The sequence below is a fragment of the Montipora foliosa genome, chromosome 8, assembly GCF_036669935.1.
Source record: "Montipora foliosa isolate CH-2021 chromosome 8, ASM3666993v2, whole genome shotgun sequence".
In the NCBI taxonomy this organism is placed as follows: domain Eukaryota; kingdom Metazoa; phylum Cnidaria; class Anthozoa; order Scleractinia; family Acroporidae; genus Montipora; species Montipora foliosa.
In genome coordinates, this window is record NC_090876.1 from 36622659 (window position 1) to 36640158 (window position 17500).

Below are 17500 nucleotides of genomic sequence, written 5' to 3' on the forward strand. Positions count from 1 at the left end.
TCTCAACAATTTTGACGCCGATTGTTGGTTGAGCATCGGGCTGTCATGCGGGAGGTTGTGAGTTCGAATCTGGCCGGACTAGCACTCGGGGTCTTAAAATAACTGAGAAGAAAGTGCTTCACTTCACTTCACTTCACAGCGGCAGAAGATTACACCTTTTCTTACATCGTAAGAGTTGGTGTCAACTCGAAATCAAAATCAATGTGTATTTGTTGACCGCAGTTAACCTGTTCGGAAAATTGCACAAGCTAAACAGTGATTGAAAAACCAAGTCGTGTGAACGAGTGGATGTTTTTGCCACATGAAACAAGTGGAAATTTTTTCCACACAGGCTGGCAAGTGATGTTCACAAGTGAGCACAGGTTACAAGTAAATTATTTCTGCACGGCTACCACACAAAATTCTGGTCACACAAAGCCGTTAGGTACGTTTTCCAGTGAGAGGTCACAATTTACACAAGCTCACGCAAACAGGGCTAGGATTCCACCCGGGTTGGTGGACAAGATGGAAAAATTCTGCCCACTCCCACAGCCAATCAGATAGCAGGAATCAGAGAATTCCGCCCACTCAAGCGTTGAGAAAAAAATAAAACCTTTTCATCCTAGAATTAAGAAACAAGGTTATGGAAAATATAACAGTTCAAGACCTGAAATTAATTCTTAGGAATCACGTGGCAAAGTTAATAAGAACGAAAACCCAACAGCAATAAAATTATTCTGTATTAAAAACACTACTGTAACAAACACATTCTAAAGAAAAGCAAAGTTAAAAGGCAAACAACCATTCTTAATAACAAAAGATCACGCAAGTAGAACGTAATTATAGAGGTGGCATAAATTGGGCCACCTTGATGTCATTTTCACTTTTTTTTTCTTTCTTGCTGTATGGACTTGGGGATCTGGTTGAAGTCCTTTTGTGCTGTTGAAGGCATTCTAAAGGCCTGATGGTATGGACGTACATGTACAAACCAAGAGCTCAACCATGCGCAAAGTGGTACATACCGCAGGATGCCACACAAAAACCATTATTCCAAGACTTGCAGACCATTGAAGAGGAACTCCCACTTTGTTCCATGAAGAAATGTTGAACGCTAGGGCCAGCAGCATGAAAGTTACACAACTGACCATTATTGTAACTGGACCAATCTGTGAGTCAAGCAGTAGCTGCATGTTTGCAAAATGCGCTATCATAAGCCAGACAGACATTGCCTTGCAATTGGCAGTACATGTGCAAGAACATGCACAAAAGTTAAACATTTTCTCAGGGAGCCTCTGGGCACAAGGCCACCACTATTAACTCCCTTTAAATTTTCTTTTACACATAAAAAATGAGCTACATGTACTGAGTCTCTTCCAAACAGCTTAAAGTGGAGAGCATCTTGTTGAATATGCATCAATAATGCATCAATGACATAATTGTATTAATAACATCAATATCAAGGAAACTCTTACGCCATAAGTAGCCAAGAAAATGTAAAGAAATTTCTGAACAAAACAGTTAGCTATCTGATTCGCCATGCCATTAGTTCACGTATAGCATTTGCATGGTACCTAGCAACATTCAGTACCACTTTGATTAGAACTTCCCAGTAACATTACAATAGTTATTATTATAATAGTTTATTGAGAACCCTTTTGCAGTAGAAAAACTGAATTAACGAGCTAGGATTTACAAGTGTAATAATACTAATTATAGAATTAACAACTAATAATTACAGTGAAAATAGTAGAATCATCAATTAAGAATACTAACTAAAATATCTAAACGTACTTCGTCCTACAAGTTATAGTGTTCTTAAAAAGATAGCATTTTTGCGAGTTACGCCTTAGATAATACTTAGGCTCATTCAAGAGTGGGCTAGGTAACAGATGATGTAAAGGATGGCCAGGAGACTTCATTTGAGTCTATCTAATTCACTTAACTGTAAGGCATGTGCATATGATTCAGCTTCAGGGTACAGTACATGTACTGTGCAAAAAGAATGCAAAGGAATTTAGACGAAATTCGCTTATTGTTCTCTCGAAATTTCGCCAAAATTTCAGGGGATGAAGTGTGACTTTTCGGCCGAATTTTCAAAGAAACTTCGCTGAGCCACACGAAAATTCGAACGCGGGACGAAAATTCACAAATCTAACGACAAAATTTCGGTTGGAGTTCGTATTAAGTACTGCCGGTTTACTACTATTAATTTTATACATTCCAAGTTGTTTAGAGTAAAAAAAATTAATAATTACAAAAAAGAAAAATATTCCAAGGAAAGAACCCAGCTAGGATATCAAACCCCTAAACTGGTCGAAAATGATTTTAACGGAAAACATTGTTTTAGTGCTCTGGTTAATATTTGATCATTGGTGTATATCGGCACGGCTTACGCCAATTCATCACGAATGACGACCGGCTGCCTAAAGAGTTGCAAGTGAAAGCACAACATCAGCATGGGAGCAAAGATGATTTGAACATCAGACTTCAGAATTTCCTAAGTTTGTTTCACTTGCTGGTTTTGCATTAAATTTTTTTATAATTCATATGCAAACGATGAGCGTTCAGATAATTAATAGACTTCATTTCTCCACTAATCACAGTATATTTCTTAAATTTGTTTTCCATGCGCAATCAAAATGCTGCAATTGCTATGATTACACATAACAATTTATTGCAAATGAAAGCGATGAAAAAATAAACCATTCTTAAATTTGTTCATACATTTGGTATCAAAATAGTACCGACATACGCTCCAATGCCTCACAAGTATGTATCAATTAAAATTGAAATTTGACAAGTTTAATAATGATACGTACAGTATGTGGAAAGAATACTTGCCTCTCTATGGGTGGCCATCATCCCCCAAAATACAAGAAATTGAGAGAGAAAACAGAAATGGTTTAGCAATGGTTTGTCGAACAAAGTAAGTGGTTTTGAAATGAAACTGTCCAAAAACAAAAGGTTATTGGTGTTCTTTTGTGAACCGGTTTAATCAAAATTGAAATGGTTTAGATTGTTTTGAACCGTTTCGACAACCATGTTACAACCGAACACACTAATTCAAATTGGTGTATTCAACTGAGAACAAATGATCTTGTGCCCTGTAGCAGATTGGGTTCCTCAAAGAAGGCACAATTCACATAATTGACAAATGACTTAACTCACCGGCAAATGGTTTAATCAAGTATCAAATGGTTTAAGACACAGGCAATTGATTCAGTCAAAGTCAAATGGACAAGAGAAGACTGAAATGGTTTAGTTAAAGAAGGAACGGTTCAACTAGTAGACGAACAACATAACTCACCAGAAAATGGTTTAATGGCCAGGAAAGTGATTCAGCACAATGTCAAATGGACAAGACGAGACTGAAATGGTTTAGTTAAAGAACGAATGGTTCAATTAATTGAAGGACGACTTCACTCACCGGCCAATGGTTTAATCAAGTGTTAAATGGTTTAAAAGCCGGGCAAGTGATTCAGTGCAAGGTCAAATGGACAAGTCAAGACTGAAATGATTTAGTCGATGGGGGCTCTCATGTAAATATCAGTAGTAAGCCCAATAAAACTTGGCACAAACCTGACAGGCCTTTTGTACTCCGGGTGAAATTGTTTTCTTCCTTCTTTTTGCATGAAGTATTCCTTTTGTTTTTCGAGAGCAGGGCTAAATGTAAATGATTAATGATGTTCACAGCATGAAGATAAACAAGATAAGGTCCTATTTCCCAGTTCAGAGTTGTCTTCCCGATAGTTTTACTCTGTTTTTGTACATGAAATGGAAACTGTGTTGAAGTGGGGTTTTGTAAAGAACGTAGTCTCCTTTGCAGCTGTCTTCAGGATGTCACACAACAAGCTTTGCGTGACATCCTGACCATTGACTACAAGACTGACTAAAAAGAAGGGTCCTTAAGGTAGTTTCCTACAAAATGATGCACTATCCAGAATTTTGACAAACTTGGCACAATTGATATTCATACACAGGACACTAAAATAAGGCAACAAAAAGGTGGTGTCACCAAGCTTGTTTATGCGCTGCATGCCCTTTCTTCTGAGTACAAGAAAAAAAGCAAGGTGACACAAACACCAACCCAGTGTGGCCAACACATCACGCATGCACACAACCATTTCACCCAGTCAATTAGCAGCCATGGACAGCTGTTTCGGCCTTGCTAGGCCTCATCAGCATGGCACGGCTAACATACTGTACCAGGCGAGTGTCTTAGACACCCCTTTAAGTGGCAGCTCCACACAACAAATGTGGTAAGCTGGGTTGGGAACAGCACAGCCGTTCTCCCACGGCAAGCGTGTGGGAAGGTGGATCACCAGAAGAGACCACTGTGTCACAAGGTTTTTATGTACAACAAAAAAACCAAGGTCACAGTAACACCAATCCGGTTGGTGTTTGAGTCACCACCTTGCTTGCATGCAGCACAAAAACAAGCACCATGACACCATCTTTTTATTGCCTTTTTTAGTGCCCTGTGTATGAATATTAATTATTGTGCCAAGTCTGACAAAAATCTGGATAGTACGTCATTTTAAAGGGGATTACCTTAAGGACCCTTCTTTTCAGTCACTCAGGTACAGTAGTCAATGGTCAGGATGTCACGCAAAGCTTGTTGTGTGACACCCGAAAGACGGCTGCCAAGGAGACTGTGTTCTTTACGAAACCCCACTTCGACACAGTTTCCATTTTATGTACAAAAACAGAGTAAACCTATCAAGAAGACAACTCTGAACTAGGAAATAAAACCTTATCTTGTTTATCTTCATGCTGTGGACATCATTAATCATGCAGTTACATTGTACATTTAGCCCTGCTCTCGAAAAACAAAAAGAATACTTCATGCAAAAAGAACGACGAAAACAATTTCACCAAAAGTACCCAATGCCTGTCAGGTTTGTGCCAAGATTTATCGGACTGACGACAGACTGATATTTACGTCAGACCCCCCGCAGACTAAATCACTTCGGTCTTAACTTGTCCATTTGACCTTGCACTGAATCACTTGCCCGGCTATTAAACCATTTGACACTTGATTAAACCATTGGCCGGTGAGTGAATTGTCGTCTGTCAATTAGCTGAACCATTCGTTCTTTAACTAAACCATTTCAGTCTTGTCTTGTCCATTTGACAAATTGCACTGAATCACTTGTCCGGTCATTAAACCATTTGCCGGTGAGTAAAGTCATTCATTGACTACTTGAACCGTTCCTTCTTTAACTGACCCATTTCAGTCTTCTCTTGTCCAGTTGACTTTGCACTGAATTGATTGCCTGTCTCTTAAACCATTTGATATTTGATTAAACCATTTGCCGGTGAGTTGAGTCAGTTGTCAATTAGCTGAATCATGCCTTCTTTGAGTAAACCATTCTGCTACGGGGCACAAGATCATTTGTTGCCAGACATGATCATTTCACATTTCAGTCACGGATGGATTCTCAGTTGAACAAACCAATTTGAATTAGTCTGTTCCGTGTTAACATCGTCGTCTGAACAATTTCAAAAACAATCTAAACCATTTCAATTTTAAATAAGCCGCTTCACAAAAGAACACTCAACCTTTTGTTTTTCGACAGTTTCATTTCAAAACCACTTATTTTGTTTGGCAAACCATCACTAAACCATTTCTTTTTTCTCTGTTCCATGTGTTTTTGGCGGCGATGGCTGCCCATACTTCTCACCAAAATGGCAATGATAAAACGAAGACAAATTTGCACAAGTTTGAATTTCAAGTCTCCAAATAAAATAAGGTCAGACTTAGACGAAAAAAGATACAAAATAACCTTTTTTGGGGTGTCTAGAAAACGCAGACCTAGAAGATAACTACATGTATTTGGTGTTGGTAACATTACTTCATAACTTTTACTGAATTAAACAGTGTTTTGCAAAGTTATGTTTATGTCAAAAAAAACTTCAGTTAGCAGACCTATGAGGAAATAAACTTCCTTCAGCATTTAGTATACAAAGAAGTGCTATTGCATCAGGCAGAATTGCATCATGAGTACATTTCCTTACTTTAACAGCACATTATTTAGAAATAACCAATGAAATAACGGCCAACCTAAAGGCAGCACACAAAACACTTATCAAGGAAGAATTCGGTCATTCATGTTCACTGTTTACATGTACAAACGCACACATTGCGTGAGTCGTCACATGCCGTCTGTTGTGCCTAGCAACTTTGTAAACTACAGGAACTTCATTTAATACTCAGTGAACTTGACGACACTTGGCAGTCTTACGGTAAGCAGTCTAACCAAGCCTTATGCTTCCATACGGCTTGGTTAGGTTTATACCGTCGGATTTATCATTTATCATTTTTTACCCATTAGTACCCATAACAGGTGCACCGTGTTACTGGCTAAAACAGGTGAAAATGTATTTTAGTCCAAAAAAGTTAAACGTTGTAGCAAGCACGAGTAAGGCGATGCTATGGGTTCTAGCATAAAATTTATGCTGTATTTATGCTGTACTACATGTATAACTGAAAAATGGCAGAAAACCAACCAGTGTATGTATGTCTGTATACAATGTAGCTACATTATTCCCATGATTTCCCTATGATTATCAGGATATTATCACCCTTTACCCAAGATACAGTAATAAAAGCAAAGATTGCCTAGGTCTGCATTTTCCAGGTCAGCATTTTCTAGGTATGACTGTGTTTTCTAGGTCTGTGTTTTCTAGGTCTGCGTTTTCTTGGTCTGCGTTTTCTAGACACTCCTTTTTCGAAACCAAAAATACATTTGTCATGTACACATACAGTATAAAAGCCTGGATAACAAGTGTTTCATTGGTTGGATAATACAGCTGTCGCTTACACTGTACTGTAGATTATGTAGAGTGCCCTTTTTTGAACTCGCTCTGTGGCATCACAAAGGTAGGCGGGAATGGCCAGCCAAACTGGGACAGCATACTCTAGGACTGGGTGCACCTTACTTAGATATAATTATCTTCAGGATGTTGGCTTGGCACACCGCGCTCTACGCAGTACTCTAAGCGAATATATTTACAGGCTTTCTTAGTGATGTACTCGACATAACTATTCCACTTAAGGTCTTTGTCCATAATAAACCCTAAGATCTTATACATGTAGGTGTTAACACACTCAATAACATTACCACCAATTATTATAGGGTTTATGGGACAGTTGGCATTGTGTAAAAAATTTAGTGATATGTCCAGGTTTGACCCTAATTAGATGCACACGGATTTCAATAAGCATCATGAAGTGTCCCCTTGCTCTTCTAGCCAACTTCAACATCACTTGTGTCTCAGAATACAGACAATTTATGTCACAAAGTGTCCCCAAAATGCTGCTCTTTAAGTGAAGACTAACTGCTGCATTTACCCAAAGCCAAAAATAACCCTAACCTTTACCCTTACCTTTTGTTGAAAATAGGTAGCAAATGCTTGGACTTAAAGGGACACTTTGTGTTGGATGTCAAAATTGGGCGTGCATCTAATTAGGGTCCAACCTGGACATAAGTGAAAATTTAAATGCATTCCTTTACACTTAGTTGGATTGAGTCTCAAATTATGAGTCATGGCAAAATTATGAATGTCTGACGCTGCAATATTAAGTAAACTAGTAGACTTCCTTGTAATTATTTCGAGAGCACTGGTATCATCAACATATTTGATGCCAAGCTGCCAATCAGGCAGCAATTTATTAGCCATCACTGTAAAGAGGATCACACCCAATTTGGTCCCTTGGGGCACTCCTCCTTTTAGTGTTAACCAATCTGACAGACTTACTCCGATTCTAACTGCCTGCTTCCGCTTTAGTAAGTAATGTCTTTATTTTACGAGGGTAACACTAAATAGCACAGCTAATAAACTTGTGGCCCTCACAATTGTCAAGAACGCCGTAATCCAAGCTAGGAGCGCTGGATGAACTTCCTGATTGGCGAGTTCCTGCATCATGTTTGTGAACATTATGGCCGTGAGATACATGTACAATTTTGTAAGTGATGACAAGGGACCTTCCATCAAATAATACGTACACCACTGTACCTTTTATCATCTTTCTTTTCAGTTGTGGATCTTCCTTGACCTGCTTTAGCTAAACTCTCCGGATTCTGAAAAAAAAAATTGAAAATGTCATGGATAAAACCCACTAGTAAAAATATTAATTAGGTAGGCACATGTATATTACACATGTATCTCTCTGTAATTTTGGATACAATTAAGTTGATGTGTCATTGTACCGGTATATTAATTATCACAGTAATAGTCTGAATGCTGTAATTACCAGTATTAAAGAATGGAAATTCTGCACCCTACAGCACGCCGTTAACATCCTGAATTTCAGAGGTTGCTATATTGCTAATATCATTATTGTGATTAGCAAGTACTGGTAAATTTGTCTGGCATTGCATGGCCAGAGTAAGATCTAGAAGTTTCAATCTCGGCTGGGGAAGGCTTAAATAACTTTTAAGTTATAAGGTATTAAAATACCTCTACAACATCACACATTCATATTTCATGTAAGAAACAGTTGAGTAACAATAACTTACCATCCACACCAAATACAATCAATACATTCAAATAATAATAATTATTATTTTTTGGAAACTACACATGTGATATTGCCTGAATGAATCTTCAAGATCTGTATATAGATGAACAATATTATTTTTAAAAAGCCATAGCATTAATCAAAAGCAAACCAACAAACCTGTTCCCTAAACATCAATGAAACAATTTCCAATATATGCATACTCCATCTCTGCTGTAATAAACAAAAGTTATAATATCCATCACAAATCTGTTTCAGTGAGTGATGTTGGCATCAGCTAGCAAATCAACACAGCAGATTATTCGAAAACTCAACACACTTTCAATCTTAACAAGCTCTCAAGATGGCTGCCAGATTAAGACACCACAATGCTTTGGACACCAAGGATGCTGCCTAACGGTCGCCCGGGGCGCCTTACTTGCAAGCGCGGGCAACCAAGTTCTGAACAAGTAGCCCAAACGGGAGCCTAACTTATCACAAGGTGATTCATCCTTACTTTCTTGCTGGAGATTAAACTATGAAAAAAGCTGTATGGTTGGAGAGACGGCAGCCAAGCAAATTCCACAAATAAACGACTCTTTGACTTGAAACTATGCTAACATTAACATAACATTGCTGAGGGCTTTCGCAGCGTTACCTCCTGGTAGAGCACGGAGACTGGGTTGCAATGTGATTCCCAAATATGGGAAACCAACCTGATCATACGTTCCCTCTGTTTTTATTAATATTTACATACGTAAGGGCAGTTAAACTTGTGGAAAGTTACACGACAAAGGAATTAATTAATGTTCATCCCATCGGCTTTCAAGAGCCTACTAGTAAAACGTGGTATAATATTATTTGTAATGTGATTTCTTAACCTTGAATGCTGAAAGAAAAAAATTTCATGTTTTGGTGATGTCTGCACCATAGTACATACCAAACATTTTAACGTGCCACATGTGCAAATCTCCTTTTTCCCGCATTAATTGCTTTTTTTTGCCCGGTAACACCAATGGAGCTCTCGCAACAAGTAAGCAATACCTTTTTTTTTTCTCATGTTGTCATTCAGAAGTCGAGTAAAGGTGGAATTACCTAGCCTGCAGTGCAGGCGGATTTTGGCGGGGGCGAGTGGATATATATTTCCATCGGATGTTCAGGCCGCCATCTTGAAATAGAAAAACAGTGGAGAGTTGGGGCGAGGTAAAAAGTTTACCAAGCGTGTTCCTTCCCCGCCCCCACCCCCTCCGACAGTTTGTCATTCTCGCCCCAATTCTCCCTGTCTGCAGCGAATCCAAAATGGCGGCAAGACACTCGAAAGATCGAAAGATGAAAACCACCAAAACCGCCTGCACTGCAGGCTAGGAATTACCTAGTCATTTCAGTGATATAACTAAACATGCATTTCCGTGATACGATGACGGATCGCGGAAGGTTCTTCCCTAACTCCAAATACCTGGATCTTTATGCACTTAAGACGTGCGAGCGAAAAAATAACAAACAAGCAAACCATGCACTTTTACTATTCTGACATGAAATGTTGAAAGGCTAAACTATGAATTGAATTAAAATAGCTGAAATAGCTTGATGCCAAATAAACTAAAATAGCTTTATCCGTCATTTCGAAGATTCAAGGAGCTGTACGTCACAAGATTTCCTGGCTCAGTCTCTTGTTCCATGTGATGCTCCACCAGCTAGACTTGACCGCTTGTAAAGTAATTGGAGATGGAAATTGCTTGTACCACGACATTTCCGGGTCTTTGGTTAATTAATTAATTCTGAGCTCCTGAAAAAATCACTTGGGCTACTAACTTTTAATGTTGGATGCCCGAAGGGCTCCCAGAAAATTTCTTAGGCAGTACCCTTAGACACTACAGGCTATCTAAAAGTGAAGGATAATGCAATTTAAATAAATCTAAAATTATAAGTACAAATGGCTTCCAGACTCTGATACTACACATATACCACAACCAAGCATTAATGGAAAAAATGGAAAATTTAATTGCAGCTAATTCTTAATTCATCCCTGTCTGATATATTTAATTTACACGTATGACAACTCATGTGTTACAGTTACAATTTCAATAATTAATTTACCTCATCTGGTGAACTTGCAATGAAGAGCAAGAGATCATCTATGCCATTAGTATGTAGATTCCTACATGTAATTGTATGATTAAACAAAAGGACTGTTAACTGTTACAGTAAGTAATAAAGAATGTATGTACATGTACGTATAAAATAATAAATACAGGGACTTTCAGCCCATCTCAGAGATCAGTCTTAAGTCAAAAATAACATATTAAATGGATCCCTACTGTAAGTGGCAGATGGGGTGACCTGAAAACACTGACCCCTGGTTTGTGGACCTCCCAAGGATCGGATCCATGGACTGCCTTACGGACCAGTCCACAGACTACTCCTACGGTACCCCTCTGTGGACCACCCCAAAACAAACTAAAGATTTGAGTCACTGGTTGTCTGGATAGACCACTCGTGTCGGCAAAATCTCAACTGTTACCAATAAACATTCTATGTTGTTTTCGGGTGGTCAAAAGAGGGGGTCTGTAGGAGTAGTGGAAATGTACATTGTAGGTACATGTATCCTGCCTTTATAACTCTAAAGGTATCTTGAAAAGAGGTGAATACCATAAGGCTTACCATATAACCTGATCATGAATGCTAGCATCATCATCTGTTCTCTAATTTGAATGTTAAAAAAAAGTTAATAATTAACAGTATTAACTGAACCACTAGCTGTTTTCTCACTAAATTGAAAACACATCCATTTAATAACATTATATATAAGCTACATGTCTGCCCTTCGAACATCCTCAAAGCAATGTAATTACCTTCTCTGCTTGTTTATTTGCTGGTATGTGAAGAATGTTTCTTATGAGCAACAGGATTCTTTCAATCAAAAGTGAGTCTTCTTCGAGTCTTTCATCCCATTCCTAGGAAAGATTGATAAAAAGTAATAAATATGTTATTGGATGCTACAATCTGCTACTGCAAAATAATTTGTTTTTCAAAAAACCAACGTTTCAAACAAAATTCTAATTTTCACTCAACAAGGCCCTTTGATTAGAATGTCTCATTGTAAAAACTTAAGATGATTATACGAAACCAAATCACTTCAACTAAGTCCCGTATTTCAAGGTACCATACATAATCGACACTTTACTCTACTACACTGTAGAAGGGGCAATAAAGTCAAAGTTTTATACCATTTGAAGTAACCTTCCAAGTTCTCTTCCAATAACTGACATTACTTCTTTTTCTGTGAATGCCTATTTACGAAAGAAGAAAAGTAAGCGAATCAGCTAGGGACAGTCTACCATGTATCTCTGGCCTTAGAAATCGGTTAAGTTCCTGGATGATGCCTATTCACTCTCTCTGTATTGGAAGTAGATGAAGCAGCGGGAGGGTACTGTATATGTAGTTTCCATCTTAAACCCTTTCCCTCTTAAAACAACCTCTTATAGATTTTAATCTGTGTGATGCCAGACCATTTTACTCATCAATATACAGGAAAACCCTTGGGGGCAAAACGGTTTACAACATGCGGGTCCCCTCTAAACCTTTGAGCCCAATAAGAGGGCCACTTACAGATTTTTCTTTGTCTAACACCAGGCCCCAGTTGTTCAAAGGGTGGATAGCGCTATCCACTAGATAAATCACTATCAACTGGATAACTCAATCAGTTTTTCTAGTGTTTATCCACCAAATAGTGATTTTCCCGTGGATAGCGTTATCAACCTTTTGAACAACTGAGGCATGATCCTTTTAATTGTAAGGGGGGATCTCTTACAGGTGGAAGGTTTAGATATACCTCTTTGTAGGATTGTAACTGTGTGACAAGGTTCAAATAATAATGCTGGCCAGTTCTGTCTTCGGGGATATTGTTTCCAAAGCATAGCACTGCAGGTTGAGTCAAGTTTACCATGAGCCTACATTTGGCAAAAGGAAAGAAAACTTGGTGTTTTAAAAAACCTTAACACTTTATCTGTACCTATAAAATCATTACAAAAATGCAGTTTATTTGTTCTTTTTTTTGTAAATGATCAGGTCTATAGTACTTTTAAAAAACTGCAACTGTTTTCCTAAAAAATCATTGTGTCAGTTTCATTTTATCAATATTGTCAATACCTTATAACCATGTCAAAAATATCTTTCTCCTTTGATGAACAACTTTTCAAAATAGCCACAAGATCCTGCAACAACATAATTATTGAAACAATTTCCACTGTTTAACAATTACACCATACCATATGTACAATACTTCTTTGAACATTATCTGGCTGAAGAAAAATAGAAAGAAAGCACAGTGAACATTCTAAGGTAGAAAATGACATAATGCAGATGTAGAACTTTAATTGCCTCCATCACAAACAAATTGTGCTGCATGGTGGATAGTCATCAACAGAACTGCTCATGATTGAATAATTTCTAGTACATATATAATCGTATTTACATTTTTTTATTTCTTAATTTTGCCACCATGTGGCCAATGTGAGAGATCTTTCATTTAACGCAGTTATGTATTCATTTCAAGGGGTTAACAACAGGAACCAGTGGTTTCAATAAGTACACCGACAGCCGACGAAAAGTGTCGGCTTAACTTACAATGACAACATGAAGTTGTCTCAAGATGATCACTCAATTTTCCTTTTGAAACGTGGCATTTGGGAGCATTCTTCTAAATGTGGTATGCCCCCTGACACTAGAGAAAAGGGGCCCTTTAGGCCCCTTGTTCATACGTGTAGTAACATGAAGTTACAGTTAAGCCCCTGACAGAGCAGGTGACAAGTAAAGAACGGAAGGGACACCATTATAAAACCTTGTTGTGTTTTGGAAATTTATTCTTCTCTTGTGCTAAAGCAGATTTAATATGGTGTCAGAAGTGGGATCTTTCTACTAGCCAAAGGCATCACTACAATTGGAACAACTGGACAGGCAGATCAAATAGACGAAGTATGGCACATGTGGGTTAAACATGAGGGCAGACATGCGCTCTTTGTTTTCCCGTGCTTGTGTGCTACAGTACCGCTCAGAAATACGTTAACCAAAATATGCGCACAATACGCGTATATCTGTACGCGTATGTGCGTATACCTATACGCGTATGTGCATATATCCATACGCGTATGTGCGTATAACCATACACGTATGTGCGTATACCGATATACGCGTCTGCCTCATTAGCTTGCTTATTGTTTTGCTTATTGTTATAAGCTTGAAAGCACTAAAATGGTACACGACTACGAACTACATGACAAAGACGCACTTCCACAAACAGCTGTCGCGTTCGGAATATGACGAACCGACGCACGGTTGTTTATTTCATCGATAAACATACAGTTCAGGTTCAGAGTTATTTTGTTCCACACTATCAAAAGAGAGAATTAATAATATACAAAAGGCACACCATCAATAAACATGCAATTCTCGGAAAATCTTCGAGTTTACCTCCCCGAATTCGACGGAAGTTCTGCTCCTATTTGAAAGGTGTTGCATTACCTGTCACGATTTCCTCAGCTCTTGATGTGAGTCGTATGCAAATTTTGATAGATCGTTGTTTGGGCATTCCCTTCTACTTTAATTTGCTATCAGTTTAAAACCAGCAGTATCAAAATGATACGATACTAAAGAAATTGTTTCCCATTTATGAGTTGGTCGCTTCTCTTCATAAAAAGTTTTTAATTGAACGGAAAGGTAAAATGGAAATGAATTGTTGATTTATCTTTCGATTGGATCAATTTCACACCCGTGAATATTATTTTTCACTCCCAATTTCACCACGTGAATTTTAACCCTTAATTTCACGACGTGAAAGTTTTTCCCGATCATTCACGGCATGAATAGTTTCATGCCAAGAGTGAAAGTTTCTTATCGTAGAGTGATTACGGCGTATTCACGCCATGAAAATTGAAATTCACGCACCGGGGCAATGAAAAAAATTTGCCGGTTTTCAATGAATCCATAAGGCCCTTTTTGCGTAAAGGGTCGCAAACGATACACGCATTTGAATGCCAAACTTAAGACAAATTTTTGTTTCCCTTCTGATTCATAAACATTGAATTACTTTTGCTTGTTATCCAAAAAATTCACGACGGGAAGCGACCCGCGCGTTTGTAACATGATAGCTTTTGCAGTATGTAAATTTTCTGTTATCGGCTCGTGGCTTTGTTCCGATCCAAAAGTTCTTTGTTCTACTCAACAATGCAACACAAAGGAAATTTATGGTACTGAATAACAAAGGAAAATCAAACGCGCATGAATATACGCGTCTGTGCGTATAAGTATACGCGTCTGTGCGTATAAGTATATGCGTATGTGCGCATAAGCATACATGTATATGCGTATACACTGCGTATGCGCAGTTAACGTATATCTGAGCGGTACTGTATAGGGCGTAACTGTGACATTGTGGTTGTGTAGCAGAAAAAAGTGTTTGGGGAGAGTTTTGAGCAGTTGCTTCGATCCCTTTCCTTCTCTCCATCTTTCCCACTATTTTTTTTTTTATCAGCGTCACAGTTCCCTTTCTCCCATGCTGCCTTGGGGCTCATGACAGGTGTATGACAACCGCAGATGACAGACTGTAGACTGCCTACAAATAGCACTGATAAACAGTAATTAAGTTCAAGCAACTATTTCAAGAAGCACTGATAAACAGTATTTAAGTCTAGGCACCCAATTAAAAATGGTTAGCTTTTGATAACTGTGATTTAGGGTTAGTCTGCAGTCTGCAATCGTCAGAAACCAGCTCACGACTGGGTTGCCAGGATTTCCCAGCCATGAAAAAAGTCTCCATCAAGGCACTGCCTGCCTGTCTCAGGCACCTAAATTCTACTTAGCAGCAGAGTTGCTACATGTAAGACAAGGATTTCAAGAACTCCTGCCCTATTACACAGGTGGCCACTTGATACAGAATTGCAAAACTAATAAATCCATTCCCTCTTAAAGCTGACACTTAGATTTTGCTGTCTTGGTTTGGGCAGAGTAGACCTCACGACCTCCCGCATGGCAGCCCGGTGCTCAACCAACTGTGCCATTTCAAACAAAAAATATTATACTGTAAAGGCAGGAATTTCATGATGGCTACAGAAATTATCATAGATAGACAAACATGAGAGGTCTAAACAGGAACATGAGCCACTTAAATGCAGCACATTTAATTATAGAATTAACAAGCAACAGTGAGACATACATTTTGCAGGACTTCAGAATAGCCAAGCTGACGTCTGATCTCACATGTGGTGTCATCACGACGTAGAAATCTGACCAGGTCCTTGAGACTCTCTGTAAGTATGGTACATGTGAGAAAAATTAGAATGTGAAAGAACTGTGCTTGATCCACTTTAAGCTGGAACTGACACCAAACCAGTGAAATTCTCACCTTAAAAACACCAGCAACCGATCAATTAGGGATGTCCCCTTATATTTGCCAAATTTGAGCTTCATCTTTCGAAAATTCACCCAGAAAGGCTATCCTGAAAATCATAATAAAGTTTTTTCAATATGATTGGTGCTCAACTGTCAACGGCCGCAATATGATGATTGGTGGATTTGAATCAACGTGCATACCTCAGACGCCTTTGGTCCAGAATTTTGCACTGATCCTATTGAAAAAACTTTATTATGGATTTCACGATAGCCTTTCTTGGTGAATTTCGAAAAACGAAGCTCAAATTTGGCAAAGGTACGGGGGCATCCCTAATCGGGGCGTTACTAAACACAGGAATGGAACGGAAAATACCGGAATAAACCGGAATATGCCGGAATGAGTCGGAATGACACCGGAATGAAACGGAATGAACAAGAATGGTACCGGAATATACCGAAACGAGCCGGAATGACACCGGAATGAGGCGGAATGACACAAATAAAGCGGAATAAACCGGAATATGCCGGAACAAGGCGGAATGACTCTGGAATAAAACAGAATGACACCGGAATGAGACGGAATAAACAAGAATGGTACCGGAATATACCGGAACGAGGCGGAATGACAACAGAATAAGGCAGAATAAACCAGAAGGACGCCAGAATCAAACTGATTAGCGTGGACCGGAATGACAAGGAACAAAAAGTAATTTTTATCAGTCTAGACTGTGGAAGAATAATTGTTGCAGAAGAGAGAGAATGAATGAACCTGGAAATTCCAAAAGTTGGTGTGTTAGTTAGCGCCGACCGATTTTCGGTTGTTTCAGTAAGCTTTTGTTGTGTCACGTGATTCCCTAAGGGAATGGCATGTGTTTTTGCCTTTTGTAACCTTTGGAACACTTCGATTACGAAAAAAAATTGACAGGTATATCTGTCGCTGAATGAATAATTATTTGTTGTGGAAGTAATATTTTCTTCGTGAACAAATGCAGTAGCAAGAGAAACAATGTTATTCTACTTGTTTTTGTCTATGGATCTCGGAGGCGGCTTTCACTGTGCGAGTCAGAAAACCCGTGAACATTTTTACTTCATTCTGACTGGTCAGTTGTCTATTGACCAATCACAATCAAATTCAGCGAGCCACAAACTAATTACCGTTGCTGCTTGCCTGCTTCCCATGACCCACACGTGATGCAGATATACGGAAATGGATTCGCGCAAACGGGCGGAAGACTCTTTTTCTCTTCCCGATTGTTGGCAATAATGCCATCGAGCCTGAACGCAGTGTTTCCTTGTTTGAAGAAAGAAGTCAGAAGCACAGAAAAAGGATCGATCGTTGATAATATATTTACATGAAGAATTGTGAGAACATATTGAGACTCGTTCCAAGGCTTGTTACTTCCCCTTTAATGTATTTTTTTTCAGTCAGTCTCTCTCTTCTGCAACAATTATTCTTCCACAGTCTAGACTGATAAAAACTACTTTTTGTTCCTTGTCATTCCGGTCCACGCTAATCAGTTTGATTCTGGCGTCCTTCTGGTTTATTCTGCCTTATTCTGTTGTCATTCCGCCTCGTTCCGGTATATTCCGGTACCATTCTTGTTTATTCCGTCTCATTCCGGTGTCATTCTG

General features: G+C 38.7%; 1 protein-coding gene across 2 annotated transcripts in view; it reads right to left on the reverse strand.

The window, feature by feature from the left end:
• The window catches only part of LOC137967286 (protein timeless homolog), a 60513-nt gene that overhangs the window by 38692 nt on the left and 4321 nt on the right, over positions 1–17500 (reverse strand). Inside the window, exons 3-11 of one of the 2 annotated variants that reach the window (XM_068813805.1) lie at positions 15693–15784; positions 12632–12696; positions 12315–12432; positions 11710–11772; positions 11335–11436; positions 11144–11184; positions 10580–10640; positions 8663–8716; positions 7999–8063 (exon numbers count right to left, since the gene is read on the reverse strand). In XM_068813805.1, the coding sequence (XP_068669906.1) occupies positions 7999–8063; positions 8663–8716; positions 10580–10640; positions 11144–11184; positions 11335–11436; positions 11710–11772; positions 12315–12432; positions 12632–12696; positions 15693–15784 (661 nt within the window). Of the gene's footprint in view, positions 1–7998; positions 8064–8662; positions 8717–10579; positions 10641–11143; positions 11185–11334; positions 11437–11709; positions 11773–12314; positions 12433–12631; positions 12784–15692; positions 15785–17500 lie in introns of those variants that run through there. The other variant, XM_068813806.1, reaches the window with a different exon arrangement.